At 40.5% G+C, this 12083-nt stretch overlaps 1 protein-coding gene across 1 annotated transcript; it reads left to right on the top strand.

The window, feature by feature from the left end:
• Positions 1-3163: 3163 nt before the first annotated feature.
• LOC104396994 (histamine H3 receptor-like) lies at positions 3164-10520 on the top strand. The gene is made up of 3 exons (XM_010006907.1): positions 3164-3410; positions 6347-6513; positions 9726-10520. Exons 1-3 carry the CDS (start codon positions 3164-3166, stop codon positions 10518-10520), a joined length of 1209 nt encoding a protein of 402 aa, XP_010005209.1.
• The last annotated feature ends 1563 nt before the right edge of the window (positions 10521-12083 follow it).

Raw genomic sequence — 12083 nt, 5'->3', positions numbered from 1 at the left:
AAAAAACCTGAATTATTTAGAAACAGGGTTAGAAAACCTTCTGTTTCTCTTAGTGGAGAACAGAGGTCCTCCAGAATCTGAGAAAGAACACAGGTCAGCCTACTCTTACAAGCAGCTGGCTTTCTTCCTAAATCACCTTGGAAGTATGTTATTCTGAAGCCAGTGTGTTACTCTTGAACAGACTGGAAGTACTGACATCTTGTCTGAACTATAGTAATTTTGGATTAGTATTCCTTTATTAATTAAAACATGGGAAAAGAAGAGAATAGACAACTACTTGTAATTGTAATAACCCTGTCATTTTGATAACTAAAAGGCATTAATTTTTATGTTCTGACATAAGTAATAAGTATTTATTTTGAGGTAGGGTTCACAGATGGTAAGAGAAGTGGCTTTCAGTATGTGTCTATGCAGAAAAGAGGAAGATGTGCCTTTTCTGTTAGGTACATTTGTGCAGGTTTCTGTGGTGGAATGATGTTAAGTAGAATTGGCAAAACCACCCCTGATGGTGGGAGAGGAATGAATTTTGCTTTCTGTTGCCTGAAGTGTGCTGACAGGAGGTCTGCTTTAGATTTGGCACAGCTCCCTCCCCTACCAGGTAACAAGGGTGGGATCAGCCTTTGCTTTTGAGTAAGCTGAGGACACAATCACCATACTCCTGCTAAGAGCATTATTATCAATACTCATACTCTAAACTCCTACTGCTAAAGAATGTAACAATCTTATTTATCAATGTAAACTATGAGGGTTTAATATTTTCCTCCAAATGAAAGATTTATAAATAAGGATCTAGAGAAATATCACTACATCAACTACATCAGAAGGGAGCACCAGTTTTCTTCAGTCCAGGACTTGGTGATGCAACCTGGTGAAGACCAAGTTGAGTTAAACAAATGATGTGTATGTGAACCAGCAAGTGGGATCCAGTAAGAGAAAGATACTACAAAAATGGCTTGCAACAGCTGTAACCTCACAAATCCTAACAGAATATATAATATTCAACAGAAGCAGCAGTTTTAACAGCTTTTGTTATCAAATACTGTAAATTTGTTTGAGACAATATAAACTGTGTACATCCTCTATCATGAAAGAGTTAGAAATTTAATTATCTGGAAAAAATAAGAAAAGGATTACAGCTTTAATTTGTACCTAACGTACAGCTTCCTGTCATAAAAATATGTCTGTGAAGAATCAAACACTATCAGAAAAAGGTAGATTGAGACTTCTAGTTAGTCTTTTTTGCTACTCTTATCTCTTGTACTGTTCTTGCCTTGCTCTTCTGGAAGTGAATCAGGAGTAAGACTGAAACCAGATTAGGCACTACAGGACTGCAGTCTCCTTCAGGTTGTACTCATAGAATCATTCAGCTTGGAAAAGACCTGTAAGATCATCCAGTCCAACCTTTAACCTAACTCCATTAACCTAACTCTACCAGTCCACTGCAAAACCACGTCCCTAAGCCTTGTATCTGTATGATTTTTACACATTCAGGGATGGTGATTTAAACACTTCCCTGGGCAGCTCATTCCAGTGCTAAATAACCCTTTCTGTAAAGAAGTATTTCCTAATATCCAACCTAAACCTCTCCTGGCGTAACTTCAAGCCATTTCCTGTTTTTGTTTGCGCTTCATGACGTCAATCAGGATTTTGGCTGAAACCAGATTAATAGAATGATTTGCTTTACTTTGTTGCTTAAACTGAAGTGACTGGAGCAAGAGCTTGGCACCTTGAGCTACAAATCACTGGAGGCATGGGGAGCACACCAGCAGTATATTTTGCCATCTTCTTCCTTAGGCTGCAGGCAGTTGAGATAGGATACAGGCTTGGCCAAACCCTCAATTTGACCTCACATCTGCTTACCACTTTAACTTCTTTTCAACTACATAATAGCTTGGACCTTAACAACTTCATGTAGATCAGCTTCAGTACTGCTAGCAGAAGAAAGGCTAATGGAATTACTTAGTAGCTATTGCCAAAGTGTGTTTTCTACTTTTCCAGCATTACCTGGAAATGAAGTAGAGCTTAAAGCAGTACTGGACAGGCACGCTGTGAAGATATTTGTATGGATAATAAAGTTTTGCATTTTCTGAACTGCTGCCATTCAAACATTTAGTAAAAAACACTTGGAAAATGTTAATGAATTTGTTCCCACAACAGAAGCACAGACATGGCAGCCAACATTTTTCAATTTTAAGTATTTAAATTTAGACACCAAAGTGCTTTTAGAACCTATAATAAAAATGATTGAATTTTTACTACTGTGGAATACTCACAGCTCTCTGCAAGTGGCTTCATTACTCATTATCGCACTTGCGATAGACACACGATTTTTCCCAACAATGTGGAAAGAAGAGCCTAGTCCTATAAAAGTTAATTACCAAGCTCTCATTCGTGTTCAGGGAGTCAGTATTTTGTTCCTTGGTGCTCGGTTGGCAGCAGTTGATGTGTCACTGAGGCTGCTGCTAAGGATGTTTGAAACTGATTTCAGTTGGAGTTTCACAGCCTAACTCTGAGGGTTGGACCAATACTGGAATTGCTTTGGAAAGCAATTGTATGTATGCTTACTTAGATCATATCAGTTTTCAGCCCTAGGGTCTACAGAAAAAGGAACAACAGCAACAACAAATTTGACCATGCCTTTGGTCAACAAAAAGTAATAACACAATAGAGAGGGCCCACAGACTGGCTTAAATACAATGGCACTAGGTAAAAATAATTAAATTAGAAATTATCAAAAAGATATATACCCAATATTAAGAAAAAAATTCAGAAAAAATTGTCCATAGTGCTAGCAAGCAAAACAGTTCTGCAAGAGAGGGAACGAGGGAGGGAGGGACAAAGCAACAGATATTCTCAAATCAGCCCTCCTGACCTCCACAGATAACAATCAGATTGCATAAAAAGAACTTGCATTTTAAAATATGAGCTTGGAAAACACACATATTTCTTACTGGTAACTCTTCTATATATGGTTGAAAAATACCTTAGGAAAGCTAGATTTATCCAAGGTCAGAATATTTTAAATTTTTCTACACCTGTGTCAGGAGGTTTTTTTATGTTTATTGGATTTTTGACCCATCCTGTTAATAGTCCTTATGAACCTTTTGGACAACTCTGGCGGGTGCGCATTTCTTCCCAGACTGAACTGACCTGGGTCCACAACATGCACAACAGCACTGCTGGAACTCCACATGTGACTGGAACATGCAATGAGACTTTGTCCACACCTCCACCGAGCTCCGCGTTTTCCCTAGGCACATTGGTGCTGCTGGCTTTCCTCATGGTGTTGCTAGCTCTGGTCACCATCCTGGGCAACGTCTTGGTGATCCTTGCTTTCATCATGGACAGGAACCTCAGGCATCGGAGTAACTATTACTTTCTCAATCTTGCTATTTCTGACTTTGCAGTGGGTAAGTCTCAGCCGTGCGGCACATGCAATTTGTTTCTTAGGACTCTTAGGAGGAGCAAGGGGGCTTCTTTTGCTGGGTGTTTTCTTCTAAGAGAACTATTTCTCAGTTTCTTGTGTCTAGGGGAAGGGTAAGAATGTTGGCAACTGCACTAAATGTTTTAGCAGCATATTATTTTTCAGAAATACATTATCATAAGAAGTGGGTCCTTTGCCAGGGAAACAGGTAATGTTTTATGTTATTGCTTCAAGAAAAGATCCTAGCATGTGTGAATCTATGTGGAATAAATAACACACTGGGAGTTGTTTGTGAAGAGTCTTGTGTAAAGTTTAGATATTCAGATAAAATACAGCATGTATCTTGGATACATGTTTGATATCTTCATCTGCTCTCACACAATACAGATGTTTGCCACTAAATAGTGATGAATAGTATTTTAAAACATTTTGCTGTGCTTGTCTATCTAAATTCACACCTTAGGATTATGTGTTTGTGTAGGTGAATAGAAGTAATAAATCAAACTGTTTCACAGGCACATATTTTATTTTGAAACTTGTACTGAGAAAAAGCAGAATTAAAACACTAGTGTGATATGCAATTGTAGATTGAGGTATTGCAATATTTTGTGAAGTATTGAGTGTCTTTGGTGTAAGTCTTGGTTAAATTACTGAGTATGCAGAGTCATGGTATCCAACAGATGTGGCTGTGTCATGAAATCTATATTCTGACTTGTCACATTGCAACAAAATCTTTTTAAACTGGTTTTAGTCTACTTTTTTACCCTACCCATTTAAAAAGGATATAGAAAGATCAGAAGAAACTCTCTCAAAATTTATTGCCAGTGTCAGAAGTTGTGTTAGGGGCATGGCTTCTCATACTCCAAGCCTCGTGATGTCCAGGTCTTCTTGTATAACATTTTGATCACTTCCCTCATTGCTTGATGTTTTCTTCCAGCTTGTAACTGCCTTGCTAGGTCACAGAGTTCTTGCTGCCTGCTGTCTGGCTATGGTACACAGGAAAAAAACATCTGGCTCACGATCTAACACCATATTGAACAAACACCAGCACCTAACTGAGAAGTACAAAGTAAATCAAAGAAGGAAATAGAGTCATAGGGTGATTTGGGTTGGAAGGGACCTAGAAGACCATCTAGTTCCAACCCCGCTGCAAGGGCAGGGACGCCTCCCACCAGATCAGGTTGCTCAAAGACCCTTCCAACCTGGCCCTGAACACTTCCAGGGAGGGGGCAGCCACAAACTCCCTGGACAACCTGTTCCAGTGTCTCTCCACCCTAACAGTAAAGAATTTCTTCCTAATGTTTAACCTCAATCTACCCTCTTCCAGATTATCTGGTAAAAAGTCCCTCCCCAGGTTTTCTGTAGCTCCCTTCAGGTACTGAAAGGCTGCTACAAGGTCTCCCTGAAGCCTTCTCTTCAGGCTGAACAGCCCCAGTTCTCTCAGCCTGTCTTCATAATAAATATATAATGGATATATAATATATATATAATGGATATATAATAGATAAATAGTTATATAATAGATAAATAGATTTTACTTGGCATTACCTAACTTCCATAAATCTTTGTTTTCTGATACTATGTTTACTGGAATATCGAGTTTTTCATTCTAAATTTAGTTAAAGGCTTTGCATACTTAAGAGTCAAACTGTTTGTATTTCTGATTCAGAGTATATCTGAACTATCCTTAATTTCTGCTTGATCCTAAATGCAGAAAGCACACACTGTCATGCTTGCAGAGCCCTTTGCTTATGCTTTTAATATATTTAATGTCTGATTTTGACCTTCAACAACTTTTGCTTTATCTCTGTGCTTCTGAACGTATAGCTAGATTTAAACAGAGAAATCTTGATTCTTAGTAGAGGTAGAATAACAGGAATTGTAAGACCTCTAGGGAAATGGAAACTCTCAAGGTGCTCTTTAGTATCTGTTACAGGAGCACACACTATCATGAAGTAAATCTATAGTTGAATTAATACCCTTTTCCCCCACTTTTGAATGTTAAAATCTACAATATAACCTTTTGCTCAAAAAAACAGCATTTATTGCTCTGTAGATGCAGTGGTTCCATTATTCCATTTCGTTACAGTGTTCATGCTGTTCACTGCATCTCTGTCTCACAGCAAACTAAACTGTTGTCTCTTCAGCCTTGCAAGGTTACATTGTGACTGTGTAGTGTGACCGCTGAGAAATTCTTTAAAATGAGATTATAAGGGCACTTTCACAACATTTAGGTTTAACGGCCTTAATTTAGTGAACCATTGTTGTGGGTCACTCATGTATGTTCCCACCACTTGATATGTTCCTACAGATAATACCCTATCAGCTCACCACTGAAAAGTGGTTGTGATCAAGTATTATGAGAAAAGTTGTTAGACTGGATGTACTTAATTGACCGTGCAGTTTTTGTCAGCTTCCTAATTAGATAGTTTTAAAGATTTGTCTGAAATGCATATTACGTTTCTATAGAAGTTAATTCTGGGGCATTTTTGGACACCATATTATGCTTCTAAGAGGATAGAAACATGGCAATTAGATTGTTTACTGTAGAAAAGAGTTAGTAAATTACATTGGGGGAAAATGTTTTTGTTTGTTAGTATTAATTTCAGTAGTCCATGGAAAACAGTGTTTACTTCAGCAGGTAAAAAATTCAGCTACTTCTTCCTTTAGCAGGTGATATAAGCAGAAGTAATGATGATACAAAATAAACCTGATAAATCCTTCAGAAAGGTATTCACTATCAGAATGGCACTGGTGCCTAGTTTGTAGTCAAGTGATCATTGGTTGCATGGGAATTCAAAGCTTTGCACATGTCAGTTCCAGTCATTATTGCACTTTTATCAGATAACACTGAAATGTTTCTTTGCTTTCACAAGCACTGCCTGCAGTGCTGACTGATGTGTGCATTGTTTGTTTCCATAGGTGCCTTCTGTATACCTTTGTACATCCCTTATGCCCTGACTGGGACGTGGCCCTTGGGAAGAGGCCTGTGCAAGCTCTGGCTGGTTGTGGATTATCTCCTGTGCACAGCTTCAGTGTTCAGCATCGTCCTTATCAGCTATGACCGTTTCCTGTCAGTTACAAAAGCTGTAAGAGCATTTCTAATAGAAGAGGTTCCTACAGGAAAGCTGGGGAGGGGCTTTTCACTGTAGAGGGTAGTAATAGGACAAGGGGTTTTAAACTGAAAGAGGGGAGATTCAGGTTAAACATCAGGAAGAAATTCTTCACCATGAGGGTAGTAAGGCACTGGAATTAGTTGCCCAGGGAGGTTGTGGAAGGCCCCTCCCTGGAGGTGCTCAAGGCCAGGTTGGAGGAGGCTTTGTGCAGCCTGGTCTAGTGTGGTGTCCCTGCTCATAGCAGGGAGGTGGGAACCTGATGATCTTTAAGGTCCCTTCCAACCATAGCCATTCTATGATTCCATATGTATTTCTGTAAAACTCAGCGTGTTCACAATAACACTAGATGCTAAACAGTCTTTCATTATTGTACCATTTTTTTTCTAGAAAAATGCTGATGCTTTAATTTTGCATTAGGACTTAAAGATAAGACAAAGATTTGGCTACAATGTCAATGTTTCCCTGCTGCTGCATGGATTAGAAACTATTTAATTATACTACAGAGGAGGTGGGAAGGTCAAGGTAGGAAAGGAGCAGCAGGAGTGTGGATAACTTGGGGTTTCGTCATTAGAAGAATGGTAATGAAACTAGGTTGAGTCAAGGATGTGCATAGGATAAATTTTGAAAGAAGAGGGTATGGAGAGTGATGTGGGGTGGACTAACTGAAGAACAGATGAGGATCTGCACTGCTGCCGGGAGTTATTGACATGTGCTGCCAACAAGCAGTTGAGTGTAAACTAAACTTTTGCAAAAAGAAGAATAAATTAAAAGAGGTGGAGAGGGAAGAGGTGTTTCTGGAGTATTATCTTTCTTCACTTTCAGAAGATACCTGAGGAATCCCGTGGTAGCTATGATAATTCACAGTTCCTAAGCTCTAACCTGGTGTTTCATCCAGATGGGAGGTGATCCACACCTTTTGCTTTTGGTGAATCTGCTAGCGCAAGTGCCATGGGTTGTGTTAGAGTGGGAGGTTCTTGTTTGAGAAGTGCTGATACAACACCCAATCTCTTTCTCTTCTTCCCCAGGGTTGTGGTTTTGCGGTTGGTTGTTGCTGCCTTTTTTTTTTTAAAAAAAAAGCTGAACAATAAAGTATGAAAATCCCTGTATTTAAGAAAGTAATATTGAAGAATACTAATGAAGTTGCAGAGCTCAGGATGTGAGAAATGTAAATTAAAAAAGCCTCTGCAGCCTAACTGTGATCTTCATGTTCTTCTGCACTGTTGGTGGTCTTTGTTTACATGATCACATTCTGTTTGTCACTTTTGGGTAATTTGGTTTTAGTGAGTCCAGGAGTGTGTAACATAGGGCTGTTATCCAAAGAAAAGATATCATTCTTCCTCATGGACCTGGGATCCACCTCTACTGCAAAACTAGCTTTGTGGCCAGGGGCCAGTCATTTCAGACTTTCTGTGAAGCTCTGCTGAGCTTCCTGTTTTCTGCCTACTAAATTGAGATGCTTGTGGTCTTGCAAAGGGCTGCAAAGTCATTACTGCAGAGCTGGAGCTGTGCTCTGAGCTGGTGTCATGCTTCAAGATGTAGAGGAGTCTGAATTTTCAGGCTACAGATATTTAAAACAGATAATCTAAAATAATGTTCGTAATACTGCGCTAGCAGTCTCTTACTCGCTGGTGAAATAGGGACAATGCCCCTCATGTCGTGTGTGGCTGGGAAGGCACCATCCGTTAATTGAGGGAGGTGATTCTCCCCCCTCTACTCTGCTCTCATGAGACCCCACCTGTAGTACTGTGCCCAGTTCTGGAGTCCCAAAACCAAGAAGGACATGGAGCTGTTGGAGCAAGTCCAGAGGGGAGCCACCAAGATGACCAGAGGGCTGGAGCACCTCTGCTATGGAGATGGGCTAAGAGAGCTGGGGTTGTTTAGCCTGGAGAAGAGAAGGCTCTGGGGAGGCCTCATAGTGGTCTTCTAGTACCTGAAGAGGGCCTATGGAAAGCTGAGGAGAGGCTTTTTTGCAAGGGTGTGTAGTGACAGGTTGAGAGGGAACAGCTTTAAGCTGAAAGAGGGTAGATTTATATTAGATATTGGGAAGAAATTCTTCACTGTGACAGTGGTGAGACACTGGAACATGTTGCCCAGGGAAACTGTGGATGTCCCATCCCTGGAAGTGTTCAAGGCCAGACTGGGTGGAACTTTGAGCAACCTGGCCTACTGGAAGTTGTCCCTGCTCATGGCAAGGGAGACTGGAACTAGATGATCATTAATGTCCCTTCCAACCCAAATCATTCTATGATTCTATGATAAATATTTGTATAGCATGCAGGTGCTATAATAACATACAGCACAGGAAGCTGATGAGGAAGGTAGTGGTTCTAAATCTGAGAAAAGCTTGAGATGGCAAGTGTTGTTCAGTATGGAGGAAACAAAATTGTCCAGCTTCTCATCAACTGATCATCTTGTGCTCTGAAAGATGTAGGGAGGGAACCGAGAGCTAGAAGTATGTATTATACACACTGGCTGGGCTGTTACAAGGCTGGTTTTAACTTTCATATTTCTTAGCTTTGGATGACAAGATTTTAATTCTTTTTTTTTTCAAAGGTAGGTATGTATGGTAGAGTAAAATAAGTTAATGCAGCCGAGTAGACATAAAACCACCAAGATTTGCAGTAAAGCAATGAGCTGTTTATAATGTAAATTGAGTGCTAAAACAGAATGTTTCAATAAAGTAAGGAATGTTAAAACATGTATGGGATAGATTTTTCTACCATGGTAAGGGGAAACAGTATTAAAAATTACATTGTCTACTGTTTGTGGTCTGACAGGGCAACTTGTATAAGAAAAGAAGGCTTCTACTTTTTCCTGTGCATGAGGGAAGTCCCACAGCTGCTTTTATTCTTCTCTGACCCTGGGTATTTCATGAACCATAAACTAATTCCGTATTGCTACCTTATGGTGGTGGTGATGAAAACATGCCACGTTCTTTCATGCCTGGAAGCCAAATGGTAGTTTAGCCATCGTTTCCAATCTCAAGTATTAACATCAATGACAAACCTACAGTATCTGATGAGTAAGACTAACAGAGGACCTTACATAAGTGAAGATGTTCTAGATGTCTGTGGAATTACACAACAAATATTGTATTTTACTTGCCTGCTTGCTTATTTTATTTTTTTAAGATAGGTGTTCCAGAATCTTTTTGGAATATATGATATGTCCTTTTTCCCCTGCAGGTATCTTACAGAGCCCAGCAGGGAATAACATCCAGCCCTGTTGTCAGGATGGTGGCCATCTGGGTCTTTGCCTTCCTCCTCTACTGCCCAGCAATCCTCCTGTGGGAGCACGTGGCTGGACACAGCGTGGTAGCCGTGGATCAGTGCCACGCCGAGTTCTTCAGCAACTGGTACTTCCTCCTGTGCACATCCACCCTGGAGTTCTTCGTGCCGCTGGTCTCGGTGACCTACTTCAACGTGCGCATCTTCCACAGCATCCAGAGGCGCCAGCGGCGCGGCAGCGCGCGGGACTGCGAGGCTGCAAGGGGCAGCAGCCTGTCCTGGAGATGGTGCCTCCTGCCAAGGCCCGGAGGGTCTTCTCCTTCATCGGAAGCAGAGGACAGTGTTTCATCCTTAATGATGCCAGTGAGACCAGCAGTGACTCCTAGCTGTCCATCTCCAACAAATACCGGTCCCACAGCTCTCAAGAAGGACTTTTCTTTTTCTTTCCGTTCAAGGACCGGATCAAAACTGCAGAGGGACAAGAAAATAGCAAAGTCTCTTGCCATAATTGTGTGCGTGTTTGCCGTTTGCTGGGCCCCGTACACTTTGCTAATGATTATTCGTGGGGCCTGCCAAGGAACCTGTGTTCATATCTCCCTGTATGAAATAACCTTTTGGCTTTTGTGGATCAATTCCTCTCTGAACCCATTTCTCTACCCTCTCTGTCACATTAAATTTCGGATGGCTTTCATGAAAATATTATGTCCCAAAAAGCTGGCAACACTGAGATCACCTAGCACACCTTCTTTTTAGAGAGCTAAAATAAATTACTTTAAGATAAGGTTCCTCTTTTTATTTAGTGCTGTTTTTCATATGTATCTAACAGAACTAGTAAAAAATCTTTTTTTTACTGATGGCATTAGTTAAAATTGCAACACAGCTATGCATTTACCCCGAGTTTGTCAGTTTTCAGGGTTGTTTTTGGTTTTGCTGGTATGATGTAAGGCTAAACACCATCTAGTGCGCTGAAAAGGTTAACAGGTTTTGCATGCCCTTCATTTGTAGGTTTGAGGTACTTTTTTTTTTTTTTTTTAATATAGAGCTGGTACTCTGAAAGAGCTCTTCTATACATATCTCCATAGAGGTTCATTGGAGGGAGATACCTGTTTGTGTATGGGTTGAAATTGATGTCCTAACTGGGAACTTAAAGCTACCAGTGAAGAAGCAGTTCTGGCAGAGAGACCTGGGGCTGTTTAGTCTGGAGAAGACTGAGAGGGGATCTTATTAATGTTTACAAATATCTGAAGGGTGGGTGTCAAGAAGGAGGGACCAATCTCTTTTTAGTTGTGCCTTGTGATAGGACAAGGGGCAATAGATGCAACCTAGAACACAGGAAGTTCCACCTCAACATAAAGAAGTTCTTTACTGCAAGGGTTACAAAGCACTGGAACAGGCTGCTCAGAAAGGTTGTGGAGTCTCCTTCTCTGGAGACTTTCAAGACCTGTCTGGATGCGTTTCTGAGTGACCTGCCCTAGATTCTGTGGTGGTCCTGCTCTGGCAGGGAGTTGGACTCAACCTCCAGAGATCCCTTCCAACCCCTAACATTCTGTAATTCTGTGATTCTGCTACACTTTCAAAAGGTTGTGTAAGTACTCACAGGAGCAGTATAATTTTGTTTTAAAAACTATTATAAAGACAAGATAGTGCCCTGTAGTCATTATAATTCCCACAGCGAGCAATATGCAAGTGAATGGACTGCCTATTCTGGTATGTTTGTCCTTTTTTGATTTTAATATAGTCCATACCTGGTGTTGCAGGACACAGTCCATGTAAATTAGTAATTCTGGATGGTTTTCAGAGAATGAAAGTTTCCATGGTAATGGAATGTTGAGATTGGTTATCAAAATTGTCACAGGCAAACACGGTTGTTACTCTTCACTAGTAGTGTCATTTCTCCTCATAGTGGCCACCTCTTTAGTCATGCTTAAATGATATTCAGTGCCAGATTTCTGCACTACTTGATTACCTAAAAGATAGGTCAGGCTTGGGCACATGATCACATTCCTGTTGAATTAGCAGAACAAGCAATACAAGGTTCGTACTGGATTTCTGGTTTTGGCTGGCTGTGCAAGAATAGACAATACCCTCTCGGGTGGAAAGCTTTGCAAGTGCAAAGATATTCCATCAAAATGTCTGTAACAAATTTGAACTGGCAGAGTAATTTTTATACTAGATCAGTTCTTTGTGTCCTGTTACTGTGACATTAGATGCATTTTCTCTGCCACTGAACCAGCATCAGACTGGATTTTTTTTATCACTGAACAAGGGCCACATATACTGCTTGAAAATGGGATTCACAGAGGTCTGAAAGCTGAC

The sequence above is a fragment of the Chaetura pelagica genome, unplaced genomic scaffold (genome assembly GCF_000747805.2).
Source record: "Chaetura pelagica isolate M959 unplaced genomic scaffold, ChaPel_1.0 scaffold109, whole genome shotgun sequence".
Classification (NCBI taxonomy): Eukaryota; Metazoa; Chordata; class Aves; order Apodiformes; family Apodidae; genus Chaetura; species Chaetura pelagica.
This window is presented reverse-complemented; position numbering and strand designations above follow the sequence as displayed.

Bases quoted from the DNA above. Each gene is read 5' to 3' on its own strand.
- LOC104396994 (XM_010006907.1), top strand. From the start codon at position 3,164: ATGCACAACAGCACTGCTGGAACTCCACATGTGACTGGAACATGCAAT. The intron at 3,411-6,346 runs GTAAGTCTCAGC...TTGTTTCCATAG, and splicing joins TATTTCTGACTTTGCAGTGG to GTGCCTTCTGTATACCTTTG. The intron at 6,514-9,725 runs GTAAGAGCATTT...TTTCCCCTGCAG, and splicing joins TCCTGTCAGTTACAAAAGCT to GTATCTTACAGAGCCCAGCA.